General features: G+C 34.2%; 1 protein-coding gene across 1 annotated transcript in view; it reads right to left on the bottom strand.

Moving 5' to 3' along the window:
* The window catches only part of TET2 (tet methylcytosine dioxygenase 2), a 126336-nt gene that overhangs the window by 4554 nt on the left and 105510 nt on the right, over window positions 1-16272 (bottom strand). The window contains 3 exon segments of the mRNA XM_079154728.1: window positions 830-967; window positions 11580-11669; window positions 13100-13250. Of these exon segments, the coding sequence (XP_079010854.1) occupies window positions 830-967; window positions 11580-11669; window positions 13100-13250 (379 nt within the window).

Here is a 16272-nt window from a genome sequence, read left to right on the forward strand (position 1 = left end):
TGCTCAACAGAAACTTTGTACCAGCTTCTTCAAATTATTTCAGCTATTTCCTACATGCTTTTTTTGACCCTAAAAATGACTTCAATGCCTGTCATCTATTAAGACAAATCTCACTGGCCATCTTCCTTAATTATACCCAAATCCACATACATGGTACATATACGTGGATTCATGTATAACTTTGATTTCTTCACCTGATTTTTCCCCCCCATTTACCTGCACTGTGGATTGCCCCTGTAGAGGCAAGACAAGACATGGGACTTTGTCAGTATGGAACACAGCTCCATCTGAGGACCTTATCCATGCCCTCCCCTCATCACAGTCTCCAGAAACAAGACGAGTCATCCTACCCACTGGAATCATAATGAGCTCTTCCGCACTCTTGAATGTGGTGTATTAGACATATTAGACACTGTGACAATGATGATGTATTTTGCATCTGTATTCTCTGCAGTGTGGACTGGTAATTTGACCTGCAAATAGTTTTTTGCTTAACTGTTTATAACATACCAGGTAACTGAATTTGGAAAAGATGTTCTTGGTGGCTAATTGAAAATGGCAGTGCATAGACATGGGTTTAAATTAAATTAGCAGGAAGATTTCCAAAATTCCCACATGCTTGTCAATGGTTTTCTACTAATGTGCCAACCTGTTTTGACAGTGCTAGTTATGCCAAAGGGCACCCTGCAATTGTAGTTTGTGAAAACTGCCATTCAGCAACACCTGCAGAGAAACGTACTATGCTGAAGTGCCACCACCCTTGGTCAGCACAGTATGTTCAAGTGCCTTCAACAGGAGGTGCTCCTAAGCCAGCCTTGGTAATACTTACCACTGTGCTGCCATTCTGCATGTTGTGCAAATCTCTATGGGCATGAGCACAGAAGTCCAAACATGCGGTGACCCCTGAGAATGGACGGCCTTCCTTCAGACCCAGACGGCACTCTGGAGCTCTGTGTTCATATTCGATCTGAGAAAAATAAAAGGGTGTATGTGTGAATGGAGAGATACTTAGTTTTATTCTTAGACAAAAACATTCCTTAGTATTTAGATTATTTACATGTTTAAAATGTTTTGCACCTTACATTGAGAAAGAAAATAGAATGACATAAACAGCAAATACCTGGATGTAAAGTTTTTATTTTATGATGTTTTTATGGTATAATTAATACATCATTTGTTTTTGCCATGCTGGAGATCATGATGGGAACTGAATCCAGGGCCTCCTGCATACCAGGTAAGCATTCTATCACTGAGCTATACCCCAGTTAACATATCTTAAGAAGCATATATATAATAAGGTATATTATTTGATAATGTTCAATACATGCATACATTCATGTAACCATTGCATAATAAAATAAAGTACATACTCATTATTCCCAAAAGTTTCCTCAGGCCCCTTTGGAAGTTGCACCTCCTGCTTTGTTTGCAGACAATTATGATCTGCTTTCTGCCAACTACAAATTAGTTTGTATTTTAAATGAATCCCATTCAGTTAATTTTAAAAAATGGTATGAATTTAAGGGTTAAGGTCACCTTTTCCCCATATGGCTAGCCAACTATTCAAACACCATTGGAAGAAGATTTTATACTTTTTAGATTGAATTGCTTTCATTGAAAATTGGTTGACTGTATTTATTGGGTCTACTAATAAACTCTGAATTCTAATCCATTGGTATATAATCGTGTTGTGTGTGTGTGTGTGTGTGTGTGCGCGTGCGTGTGTGTATGTGCATGTACCCGCGCATGCTATTATCAAAGTTTTTAATACTACTAACTACAGATTTTTAGTAAACCCTGAAATCAAGCAGGATAAATCTTAAAAAATCAAGTAGGATAAATCTTAAAATTGTGCCTTTCTTAAAAACAAACAAATAAACAAAAACTATTCAAATTGTTCTGTGTGTTCACACACATAATGAACCATAGTCAATTCCTTCAAAAACCCTCAGATTTGGGGCTGGAGAAATAGCTCAATTAAGCTTGGCTCTAGTGCACAAGGCCCTGGGTTCAATCCCCAGCAACACACACACACAAACACACACGGGAGGCGGGGAACCTCAGATTTAGAAAGGTCATGTTATTAAACCCATCAGTTTGGGGAGAACTATCTTGACAATATTTGCTCTTGTTTTCTATGAACATGGTATATCTCTCCAGTTATTTAGGTCTTTTATAAAATTATCTCTGCAATCTTTTTTAGTTTTCAGGACACAGATCTTGGAGATTTTTGTCAAATTTATGCCTAAAGATTTCATATTCTTGATATTATTGTTTGTTACTGGTTATTTTTATTTCTATTTTTGATTGCTAGTATACAAAAAACATTTTTGCATTCTTCAACTTGGTTCAACTCTTAAGTTTAGGAGTATTCTGTAGATTGAAACTTGCTCTGCAGACAAGATGACAATCTACAAATAAGTACTATTTTATTTCTTCCTGTCTGTGTTGATTTCTATCTCCTGCTTTATGGCACTGTCTAAAATTTCCAGCTTATATTAAAAATCGAGAAACATGTTTTTTCTTATTCCTAATATTTGGGGGAGAGCATTCAGTCTTTCATCCTTGAAATTCATAGGATAAAAATATAACACATTTGGAGATATTTTTAGGATTTGTATTAGATATTATGATGCATAATATTAATTGCTGTTGCTTTTTAAAGTCATGCTCCATTTTCAGGTAGAGAAAGTTCCCTTCTATGAATGTTTAATGTTGCCAAATGCTTCTTCTATGGTCCCCTCCCCCCTAACTGGGAACTGAACCCAGTACCTCAGGCATGCTAGGCAAGCACTCTACCATTGAGTGACATCCCAGCCACCTCACCCTCTTTTTTCTTGATTTTGAGGCAGTCTCACTAACTTGTTCAGACTGGTCTTGAACTTGCAATCCTCCTAAGTCTCCTAAGTAGCTGAGATTACAGGCATGAGCCACCACATCTGGCTTTATTATCTCTTTTATATATTGCTTGTTCTCATTGGCTAAAATTTAGGAACTTTTACATCAGTATTTCTAAAAGCGCTGAAACTTAATTTTCTTTTTCTTTAATTCCCTTGTCTAGTTCTATTCATATTTCTGGCTTCACAGAATGAGTTGGGAGTTGCTTATATCTTTTCTAGTTTCTGTAGAATTGGCATTTCCTCCTTAAATAAGGGTCAATTTTGCTAAGGAAGACTTTGGGGTCTAGAATTTTCTTTGTAAGGAAGGGTTTTAACTATAAGTTAAATGTACTTAATAGATCTATTCATGGTTTCATGTACCCCCATTTTTTATCTTTCACAATTTGTGCATTTAAAGGATTTTTTTCATATAGTTTGTTCAATTTATAGGTATGGAGTTGCTAATATTTCTTTCTTCTTTTAGTGTCTAAGAATCTTTAGTAATGTCTACTCTCCAAATGGCCTGCCCCAGTGTTGGGGATCAAACCCAGAAACTCATGCTTGGTGAGCAAGCTCTTTACCTCTCACCTAAAATTCTAGTGCTCCAATTATTGATAATGGTAATTTATTCCATCTCTCTCTCTCTTTTGATGATCAAATTGTCTCAAAGTATTAGTTTTTCATATTTCAGATGAGGGGTTTTTTTTTTTGGTGTTATATATTACTATTTCTTGTCTTTATTTTTCTTTCCTTTCTTCTGTATTTTAGGACTAAAAGTTTCTTAGGGCAGATGTATGGATTATTGACTTGAAACTTACATTTTTTCTAGTATGTGTTTAATGCTATGAATATCTAAGTAATTCTTTATTGTTGTATACCACAAATTTCAATATCATTTCTTCATTTTCATTCATTTCAAAACATTTTGTTTTCCAATACCCTGTGGGATTTCTTCTTTGGGTGCATATGTTATTTGGAATCATGTTACTCAGTTTCAAGATACTTAGGTATTTTTGTGGGCATCCTTCTGGTACAGATTTTTTATCTTGCTTCATTGTAGTCGGAGAACATATAGGAGGCATTAAAATCTATTAATAACTGTTTTATAAACCAGAATATGGTCTACCTGGTAAGTCTAGTACACAATATCAATTCTGATTTTAGGTGGGAGCTCTATACATGGTGATTACATCAAGTTGGTAAAAAGGATTTGTATCTTCTTTTTTCTATCAGATATTGAAAGAGATATATATTCAAATCTTAACTTTGATTTTTTTTTTTCTTAATGTAAAATTTGAAGCTGTTATTTGGTACACAAATATTTGAAATTATGTTCTTTTGATGAACTGACCCTTTCATCATTATTAAATGACATTCTTTTTCCTTGAACTAGTTTTTGCTTTGAAATCCACCTTGCTTGCTATTTATTTCATGCCAGCTGTTTTAATTAATGTTAGCATGATGCATTTCCCCATCCTTTTAATTGCATCTTTATATTTAAAGGGATTTCCTCAGCACTACCTTTTAAATACGGTGTTAAGAGAATTTATATTTATTAAGGTCATTAATATGATTGGTTTTAAATATACCATCTTGCTAAATTTGTTTTTAATGTCTTACATTTTCTTATTCTACCTATATATTTCTCTCTTTCTCTATGTGTACACACACACACACACACACACACACACACACACATACTTACACATACGTATAATTTTTTTTTAAAGTTTCAGGATTATTTCTAGTTTTTGCTGTTTACTGGCTGACTATACCTTTTAGTGGTGCTCAAGGTTTGCAACATACTTTTTAGCTTATCAGTTTATGATCAAGTAATTTACCAAGCTGCATAATAAATAGTATAAGAAATTACCAATTCCCAAGATTCTGTATGTTGCAAATTCAATATATGTTGTGAATATTTTAAAATATCAAGTTATCTTATGAAGATGTTTTTAAATTAAGGAAAAGTTTTTTTTTTTTTTTTTTTTTTTTTTTTTGCATTACTGGGGATTGAACCCAGGGCCTTGTGCTTATGAGGCAAGCACTTTACCAACTGAGCTATATTCCCAGCCCAGGAAAAGTTCTTTTGACATATTCATTATTTCGAATGCCTTTCATTCCATTTTGTAGATATATATTTCTATCTTGTTTCATTATATTTCTGTTGAAGGACAACATTTTTAAATGGCAGTTTGCTAGTGGTGAGTTTTTTCAGCTTTCATATGTAAGAAAAAGTGTTTTCTCTTTACCTCTGAGGATTGTTTGTAGTGGTTATAAATTTCCAGGTCAGTAGGGTTTTTTCTTTTAGTCCTTTGAAGATGGATTTATCTTTCTTGCATTTTTCTGACAAAATCTCATGTCTTTATCACTTTCCCCACTATATGTAATCTTTTTGATTTTCTGCATCACCAATTAAGCCAATTGATTATATTGTGCCTTTATGTATTTTTCTTTTTTCCCCTAGTTTGCTGAGATTTTCTTTTTTTTTTTTTAAATCAGGAATTTAACCCAGGGGTGCTTAACTACTGAGTCACATCCCCAGTCCTTTTTTTTTTTTTTTTAATATTTTCTATTTTATCTAGAGATGGGATCTTGCCAAGTTGCTGAGTGTGGCTTTGAACAACGTGCCATCCTCCTGCCTCAGCTTCCTAAGCCTCTGGAACTTGAGATTCTTGAATCTATGGTTTTATTGTTTTCAACAAATGTTTTAAAATGTGACCATTACTTTTAAAGGTTATTTTTTAGGATTCCAATTTCACACATATTAGTGCAATTTCCCCCCTCAATTGTTCATTCAATTTTTAATCAGAAAATTTCTATTGCTGTTGTCAAAGTGACTCATTTTCTGTTTAATTTTATCTAAGTATATTTGTCAACTTTTAAAAATTTTCATAACTAGCATTTTGATGTGGGTTGAATATTTTCCTTTCTTCATCAAACTCACGCTTCCCTCTGACTTTCTGAACACAAGGAATGTAATTATTTTGTCACCTATGTCATATTTGAGACTATTTCTATTGGTTAATTACTGCCTCCTTCACTGTTGGTCATGTTTTCTTTTTCTTTGCAGTTTTTGAAGGAAAGTTGGAAATTGTAAATTTTACTTTGTTGGTTGTTCCTTTACATTTTTTTTTCCTCCTACACTGCTGTTGAATTACTTTACCTCATGATCTTAAATGTTTGTATGTGAACCCAGAACAGCCAAATCAAGTGAATTTTGAATACTCAGTATCTTGTGTTTTAAGTGGTTTCTCTCTGGCAGGTATGAATAAGAACTATTTTAGGTCCTATATAAGATAAGGTATTATTCTGCCTCCTCCTTTTGATGGCTCCTGTCCTCAGCTTTGGTAGTTTCTCCACATGTTAGTCCTGTCCAGGACTCAGATGATGGCTAGAGTACACATCTCTGTAGCTCTTCTCAAGGAAACTTTATCCTCCGTAGTACTATGAATCATGAATTATAGCTACTTCTTCAAGACTAGATGATGATAAAATCTTTGGCAGATTATTATGTGTCATTGGGTTCATGTAGCTTATCTGTGTGTGGATTACTAGAAACTTACCTCCATGTCTGGAAGACAAGTCTAAGTGCCTAGCTTTCTGATAGTCTCAAGATGTGCTAATATGGCAGGAACATATAGCTAAATTGATAAATACTTGCACTTGCCACATATCAACTGTTTAAGTCACTAGCCACACATGGTCATTATATTGAACAGCATAAACTGAGAACATCATATGTTGATATCAATAAATGATGGACAGTACAATTTTGAGAGTTGAACCTATTTCAAGTTTAATTGTAAGACAGTGATAGAACCTAAGTATGTTTATCACATAGGTTAAAAAATTTAAATTGATAAAATCCAAGTTTTAGTTCCATGGACCTAAAAGAATAAATTCTGTGATGATCCAATAAAGCTTAACTATACAATAAGACTTTATGAAATCAAGGAAGAACATTCAGATGTGAGATATGGAAATATTTCAGCTGGGGAGAAGTGGTAAAGATCAAATGCCAAGTTTATGAAACCATAACATTAAGTGATCTTCACACAATACTGTGTGGAGAGATCAAATGATTATACATATCAACACACAATGATGAACATTGCCAACAGTACCCACCATGTGAAATAAAACACCTTATCCATTCACAACCATTAATTGTCTTAAGATTTTGTTGTAATGTCAAAAATATTCTGTGTACTCCAGATTCAGGTAGTAAATACAACAGTTTGAAGTTCTCCAAAACAAAATGCAATATGGTAGAATATAAATGTTTAGAAAACCAAGTGTGTATGAGACAGTCTGTAATAAGAATCAAGGGTTTTAAAAGAACAATGCTTTGTTATTCTGTCCCTTTCCTCAACAGAAGCCATTTGATTAATAGCACCTATAAAAAAAATTCACTAGAACATGGCCAAACTTTAAATCTAACAGGATAGACTGAATTCATTTTCTTCTTTTTATAGCTTGATTTATTAGTTAGATCTTAACCAAAATTAAACTTTTACAAAAGTACCAAAGCATTCCTTATACTTTTCTGTGATATTGATTAAAATATATAAAGTGGTAAAATAAGCATCACTCTCAATATTTATTAATAGCATTTAAAATAATTTTCAGAAGTATTCACATACATTTCTAAAAGCAACGTTATATATAAGATAACTACAGTTAATCTAATGTCTATCTTTGCTGTATGGACTAATCGCATTAGCATCTTAGACGGTACTGTAAACTTGAAAACACTAGTTATTAGCTATTATATGCTCTGCTGACACCTTCTCATTACTGCCAGCTTTCCTCTATCAGGTTCCCTGGAATCTTTTTGACCTTTTCTACTCTATTTCTCCTACCTCTCCCCCAGCACTTACTTGACTGCCTTCTCTTCCCCCACTTACAACTAAAATGTTGTAATGCACTTCCCTTCACAACAAAGGACCAAAATAAGGGGGTTGGGGGGAAAGAAACCCAGCTATTTTTCTGGCATGTTTGAGGCAGTGTTAGATCCTAGTAGGAACAGAAATGTTGTGCAGCATGGAGATACACACGATGACCTTAAAAGAAGGGAACTAAACATAGCATCTACTGTCACATCTTTAGAAACCAACCCTGAACCAAGAGGAGCTTCAGTTGGTTGGGGAAGGCAGAAGGCTCCCAGCAGTCCCCACTTGCATGGATACCTGAAGCATTTGCTGCTGGAGAAGCCAGTGGCTCAGTCTGGGGTGCTGCAGAGTTATCACATGGCTGCACTGGCACCCACCAGCCTGTGACATGAAAAGTACCTGCAGTGCCCATCAGAAATGTTATATGACCCATCCTGAGTCCCTGGAAGGAGCTGGGCAGACATTTGAGTAGTTTGGCCCCCAGAGGACCTGAAAAGTCACCCATGCACCTGCCAGACACTGACAACCAACCACTACCAGGCACACCATACTCACCTGTGCCCACAGTGGTGGCTTTGCCCTCACATGACCCATAGGAGCTAAACATCCACAGTCAGACCCAGTGCCCAGAGCTGTGAACAAACCAGCCCTGCCAACTGGTAGTCCATACTTCCTGAAGTGATCTAGAGTCGATGGAATCTTTATCAATATACCAAATATGTTCTTCACATAAGCAGAAAAAACATGCCTAATATTTGTATAAAAGTCCAAAAGATCCTGAATAGCCAGAACAAATCCTGGGCAAAATTTATAAAACTAGAGATGTTATAGTACCTGACTTGAAAACATAGTACAAAGTAGAGTAACCAGAATAGTATGGTTGCTTGCATAAATAGATTGGAAAAAGGAAAATCTTTTCAAACAATAGTGCTGGGAAAACTGGATATCCATATGGAGAAGAACAAAATTAAACATCTATCACTATACATAAAAATCAACTCAAAATAGACCAAAGACTTGAATTTAAGGCCTACAACTATGAAAGTACTAAAGGAAAATATAGGGTTCAAAATGTTTCAGGATTTTGGTCTTGAAAAGATTTTTAGGTAGGATCCTAATAGCACAGGTAACAAAAAGCAAAAATTGACAACTGGAATTACAAACTAAAAAGTTCTAAAGATGAGAGCAAAAGGACAGACTATGGAATGGGAGAAAATATTTACAAACTATTCAATTCATCTGACAAAGATTAATTTCTAAAGGAAATAAGGAACAGCCAAAATTTTAAAAATCTGATTTAAAAATTTAAAAATGCAATAGCCAGACTATGGAACCAACCTAGATGCCCTTCAGTTGATGAATGGATAAAGAAACTGTGGTATATATATATACAATGGAATATTACTCAGCTATAAAGAATAATAAAATTATGGCATTTGCAGGCAAATGGATGAAATTGGAGAATATCATGTTAAGTGAGATAAGCCAATCTCAAAAATCCAAAAGATGAATGATCTCACTGATAAGCGGATGATGACACGTAATGGGAGGTGGGAGGGGGGCAAGAATGGAGGAAGGAGGGACAGTATAGAGGGAAAAGAGAGGTGGGAGGGGTGGGGGGGGAAGGAAAAAAATAACGGAATGAATCAAACATCATTACCCCATGTAAATGTATGAATATGCAAATGGTATGCTGTTACTCCATGTACAAACTGAAACAACATGTATCCCATTTGTTTACAATAAAAATAAATTTAAAAAAAATTAAAAATGGGCAAATGACCTGAATAGACACTTACCAAAGAAGATAAACAAATAGGCTACACATATACAACAAAATGCTCAACATTGATGAACATCAGAAAAATGCAAAACAAAGCCACAACAAGATATCTCACACCAGTTGGCAAAAACACAAAAATTAACATGATGGTGAATATGTGGAAGAAGGAGAACTCGCACATACTGTGGGCGAAAATGGAGATTAGTACAACCACTATAGAAAAAGCTCTGAAGATTCCTTGATGTATCAAATACAACTGCCCTATGATCCAGCAATCCCACTATTGGGTATGTACACACATAGAAATTAAAATCTGAGTCAGAGAGAAATCTACACCATCTATTGTGTTTGTTCAAACACTATTCATAGAAGCCAAGATGTGGAATCAACCTGGGTGTCCACTGGTGGAGGAACAGATAAACTGTGATATAAATACAGAAGAGAATATTATTCAGATATGAAAAGAATAATTCTGTCATTTGCAACAACATCAATGTAATGGGAGGACCATGTTAAGTGAAATAAGTCAGGCACAGAATGACAAATAAAAAAGTTGATCTCAAAGAAGTAGAGAAGTTGATCTCAAAGAAGCCATGGTAACCAGAGCCTGGGAAGCGTGTAGGGGAAGGAGGGAGAGACTGGACAGGGGGCATGGGGTGCAGTGACATTCTTTAACATGGTAGGATAACAATGATGACATTCATTAACTGAATACCACAAAATAGCCAGAATAGAGGATTTTGAATGTTCCCAACAGAGAAATATGTATGAGATAATACATAAGTGAATTATTCTGATGTGATCATTATACATTATACACATATTGAAGTGTCACTGTACCCCATAAATATGTACAATTACTGTGTCATAAAAATAAATGTTGTAGAATCTCTTCAACCTTTTCTCCTGGTAATAATCTCTACTCTGCAAAATTTCTTTCATTCTTTTATATTAAAAAACTCCATCTCCTTCCTACATTTTCCTAACTCCCAAATCAGTAATGCTAGCCTGGATTGTTCTCCTGATTATTTACCTAATTAACCTAAAAGCATGCCAAACCAATCATGTAAAAAAAATTAAATACCTTCTCTCTTTTCCTTACCAAAATTTACTACTCCTCACTAATTTTTGGTTCCAGTTAAGAAAGCCATTTCTACAAATTCTGTTGCTTTTCCTCACAAAGACTGATAAATTCCATGTGAAATAGTTCATATTCTGATTTCCTTTTATCATTTTTGCCATTTCTTTGATTTCGGACCTTTAAAAGTTCTTCCCAATTACACTAGCTTCTATTTCTTGCTAAACTTACACTGATTCAAGTTCCATTTCCATAATTCGTCTTGTTGAATGATCTTTCTAAAATAACAAACGACATCCTCCTCCCTCATACCCAAGATAGCCTAGAAACACCCCTAATGTTTACCTGTAGGATAAAGTCTAAAGACCTCTGGTAGGCATTCAAGGACATTAAATTTTTACATTTTATTCCCTCAGAAATGTTCACAGTCCACTATCCTTTGTTATTTCATCCTTCAATTGCTATTTCACATGTCTCTATTGCACTTAAGGAAATTCTTGAAGGCACTGCTTATCTTTATGTCCCCAGTGAATAACTAGCATATGATTTCTATTGTTGATGTTATTGAAACCATGGACACTTTATACTCTGACCTACTTCATCAGTAATTTTTGACCAAATCACCTAGTTGTCATACGAGAGTAGTTTAGTATACAAAATAGGCCCCCAATTTTTTTCCCTATGGTTTATGGAGCCAAGGCCAAACAAAAGAAGACAATATGGCAAAATCTAACATATTTGGACACATTTAAAATCCCATTTTCTTTAAGGTTTAAAAGATCAAAACTCCTTTGAACCATAGGTCACATACCAGAACATTTGCAGCACTTCCAACAAAAGGAGGAAAAATAAGGGAAAATCATTTCTCTAAGATTATTTTTAGACTTAAGTGGGTCAACAGTAACTAGCTATTAAAAATCATTGCAGTAACTGTTTAAACTTACCTGATTATTATACGCATCAGGTGCAAGTTTCTTGTATATTGGTGCGATAAGAGTAGACAGGTTTTGAAAATAAGCCTCAAGTTTCTCTTCCTGTATAAAATGAACAATTTGACATTAAGCTCTAAATCTATTCTCTACACATGAGAATGCTATTAGTTATATTATTGCCCCAAACACTGGACACAAGACAAATAACTAATTTATCTTAAAAATATGTACAGGTCCAACATCACCTATTTTTGTGCTGTGAAATAACTAGCTATTTGGATTTTTATAATATTAGCTGAATTTCTATTTGGCATGTAGATAGTTAATATCTTACATATATAGGCCTATGCTGAGGGAAGGGGTAGGTTAATGAAGCAAGATGTCTTAAAGAGGTTACTTTTCCACTATCATCATCCAATTACCTGCCAAGAAGATGAATTCTTTATTGAAAGAATTTGTTTGACTTACTGTATTTCCAATCCCTATTTTACAGTGCTCTCTATAAAGAGAGCAATTTAACTTTTGTTTTAAAGAATTAAAAAGTACTGGACACTTCAAATGTAGATAAAATTCTCAGAACTGAATGAGGTTCATAGGAAAAAGTTGACTAAGTTTACTTTACAAAGGAAATGCTAAATTATAATCCTACCACCCCTGTTCACGAAGAACAGATTTTCCAAATAATATGCTTTTAAAAATGGTAGGTGATAATACTCAGTTATTTCATTCAAACTTAGAAATTCTCATTTCAGAGTATTAGAGAGAGAAAGAGACAGACAGACAGACAGACACCCAATGGAGCTATGAACTTTAGAAGGTGGGGAAGATTCTATGCAGAGCTTGAGTGGAGGTGGGTTCTCAGCCATCTTCCAGATTGGATTTACATGCAAATTGCTTAAAGTGATAAACATGTATGAACTAGTGATAAAAACTTTTCAAAGTGGAAAATTGCCATGTTTTATGAAGTTTTATAAACATATTCTCTTATCAAAAGAGGATGCCTAGCATGCGTAAGCAATATATTATTAAAAACATGAGCATTTGAAAAGTATGCCATGATTGAATTTTACACTTAATTATATTTTCAGTATCATAGTCAAATAAAAATACTAATACATTTTAAATTATAACAACACCCCACTATTAAATTAAAAAAATCTATAGTATAGGTGTGTATTTTAATTGTATTTAAAATTCAAAAGATAAGGTAGAGAAAGTGAAAGGAAAACTGTTCACATTCAACTGCTGAATATATTGAGGTTTTTCTAATATTTTAATTAGCATACTCCAGATTTCATGATGGCTCAAATATGCTAAATTTGATGTTAATTTACAAAATTATATTCCAATAATATAAATTCCTGAGGAAAGATAAAAAAACAACGGTTCAACAAGAAATCAAGGTTCCTTTGATTCACCTGAGATCAAATTCCCTCCACTAATGAGACTATAACAACATACTTCACAGTATACTTGACCCATGCTCATCGATTCCCTAGAAAGAATAGTTCATAATCAGTCAATAAACCAACCTCTTTTGGATCATCCCCAAGTAGCTTGAATTTCCTTGGAATCTTGCTTCTCGCAAACTTACATCCATTATAATACATGCTCCACGAACAACCAAAAGAAAAGGAGGCACCACAGGTCTTTGGATTTAGCCCCTGACAGGCACAGGTTCTCCTAAAAAATTAAAGGACCAAGTTCAAGACTATGAACAGCATTACCTAGGTTGCCAATCTCACAATCTGGGTATGTGTATACAAAATGAATTTGAAAATAAGTCTAACATAACTGTATTAAGCGGAGGCATAATCACACCCAGAACAGAACTTTAAAACACAATTTAAAAAACTCACTGATTTGCAACTCAGGGGTGGAATGAGTGACTGGCTACGTGAGGTCTCAGTTCAGTTCTCAACATAACAAAACATGGTTTTAAACCTGTGTATTACAATCTACTACATGTACAGAAAGGAACACATAATTGTAAATGTTCACAAATGGAATGTGTCCAGGCATGTAGCACCAAACCAAGACACAAAATACTTACTAACATGTTCTATTTCCTTCCAGATACTGTCCTTGTAAGAGTAATATCTTTTACAACAGATTTGCTTTGCTTCTTTTTATATGATTGATACATACACATATTAAATTATGAGTTTATTTGTGTCAGGCTGCTTTTACATTATGTGTGAATTAATCATCCACATTATTGCGTGTAGTTGTGCTTAATTTTCATTGAATACCACTTTGCGAATATACCACAAACTAATCTACCATTGATGGACATTCGAGTGCTTTACAGTTTTTAGCTAAAGCATAGTATTATAATTGAAAGAGCCCTGGTCAGATATATTATAATAACAATAAACGGACAAACAATACAAAGAATAAACAATAAAACAACCTAGAAAACAGGACTTACTCTTATGAGTATTAATGTTATTTTGACATTACTCTATGTATAGTAATATAAAGAGATAATTGGTTATAATGTAAATAATAAAGAATTTCAATATGAAAATGGTAAATACCTAATAGTCTTTACTAGAGATAGAAACAGTATAAACTCATGATTTGAGTTAAAAACTTGTTTTTTTAATTATTTTTATAGACTGCATTTTGATTCATTGTACACAAATGGGATACAACTTTTCATTCCTATGGTTGTGCACGATGTAGATTCATACAATTTGTGTAATCATACAAGTACATAGGGCAATGATGTCTGTCTCATTCCAGCATTTTTCATACCCTCCCTCTCATGTCCCTCTATGTAATCTAAAGTTACTCCATTCTTCTCTCACCCCCACACCCCCATTATATATCATCATCCACTTATCAGGGAAAATATTCGTCCTCTGTTTTTATGGGATCGGCTTATTTCACTTAGCATGATATTCTCCAATTCCATACATTTATCTGCAAATGCCATAATATTATTATTATTTATGGCTGAATAATATCTCATTGTGTATATATACCACAATTTCCTTATCCATTCATCTGTTGAAGGGCATCTAGGTTGATTCCACAATCTAGCTATTGTGAATTGAGCTGTTATAAACATCAATGTGACTGCGTTACTGTAATATGCTAATTTTAAGTCCCTTGGATATAAACAAAGACTGGGATAACTGGGTCAAAGGTGAATCCATTCCAAGTTTTCTCAGGATTCTCCACACTGCTTTCCAGAGTGGCTGCACCAATTTGCAACTCCACCAACAATGTAAAAGTGTATCTTTGTCCCCACATCCACACCAACATCTATTACTGTTTGTGTTCTTGATAATAGTCATTCTAATTGGATTAAGATGAAATCTTGGGGTTGCTTTAATTTGCATTTCTCTAATTACTAGAGATGTTGAACACTCTTTCATATATTTGTTAATCGCCTGTATATCTTCTTCTGTAAAGTGTCTGTCCAGTTCCTTGACCCATTTATTGATCGGGTTCTTTGTATTTTTGGTGTAAAGTTTTGTAAGTTCTTTATAAATTTTGGCGATTAGTGCTCTAACTGAAGTGAGTGTGGAAAGGATTTTCTCCCACTCTGTAGGTTCTCTCTTCACATTCTTGACTGTATCCTTTGCTGAGAAAAAGCTTTTTAGTCTGAGTCCATCCCATTTATTGATTCTTGCTTTGATTTCTTGTGCTTTGGGAGTCTTGTTAAGGAAGTCTAATCCTAAGTCAACATGATGAAGATTCAGGCCTACTTTGTCTTCTATTTGGTGCAGGGTTTCTGGTCTAATTCCTAAGTCCTTGATCTATTTTGGGTTGAGTTTGTGCAGGGTGGGAGATAGAGGTTTAATTTCATTTTACTGTATACAGTGACACAATTCTATATTTAGAGGATCCAACAACTCCACAAGAAAACTTCTAGAACTAATAAATGTATTCAGCAAAGTAGCAGGATATAAAATCAATATGCATAAAATCAAATGCACTTCTATTCATAAGTGATGAATCCTCTGAAAGAGAAATTAGGAAACCATTCACAATAGCCTCAAAAAAAGAAAATAAGAAAAAAAACTTGGGAATCAATCTGACGAAAGAGGTGAAAGACCTCTACAATGAAGACTATAGAACACTAAAGAAAGAAATGGAAGAAACCCTTAGAAGATGGGAAGACCTTCCATGTTCTTGGATAAGCAGAAAAAACTTTTATTTCTAAAAAAATAATTAATTCATATGTCTACCCACTAAAATGATATCTCAATTAAAAAAAGAGCACATATTGTGATTTCCAAATGATTTCTTATAAAATGAATATAGGTTACCTTTGGAATTTTGTCATTAATGACCCTAACCAACCCAACAGCAGGAAAGGAAAAGTTCTTTCAATTTACTAGGATTTATTATTTCTACTAATTTATTAGAATTATAGCTAATAAATGCAGGAAAAATTGTACAAATATGCAGAAATTACCACTATATGAATGTTCACAAAAATGTCAGAATAAGGATCTTTGAAAATTCCTCCATAAAAGTGATGAGAATACTGGAAAAAATTATCATAATCAACTTTTTCAGAAATCTGGAAATTAATAAAAGGCTTACAGCAACATACAGTGTGTTTATTCAAGAAAAATAGGAATTGGGGCTTTAAATCAGTGGTAGAGGGCTTACCTGTCGCTGGCTCTTTGCGGTACAAAATCTGTGGATATTTGTCACCGCTTGCAGCAACAATTTGCACGGGTCT

The sequence above is a fragment of the Sciurus vulgaris genome, assembly GCF_902686455.1.
Source record: "Sciurus vulgaris genome assembly, chromosome: 9".
Taxonomy (NCBI): Eukaryota; Metazoa; Chordata; class Mammalia; order Rodentia; family Sciuridae; genus Sciurus; species Sciurus vulgaris.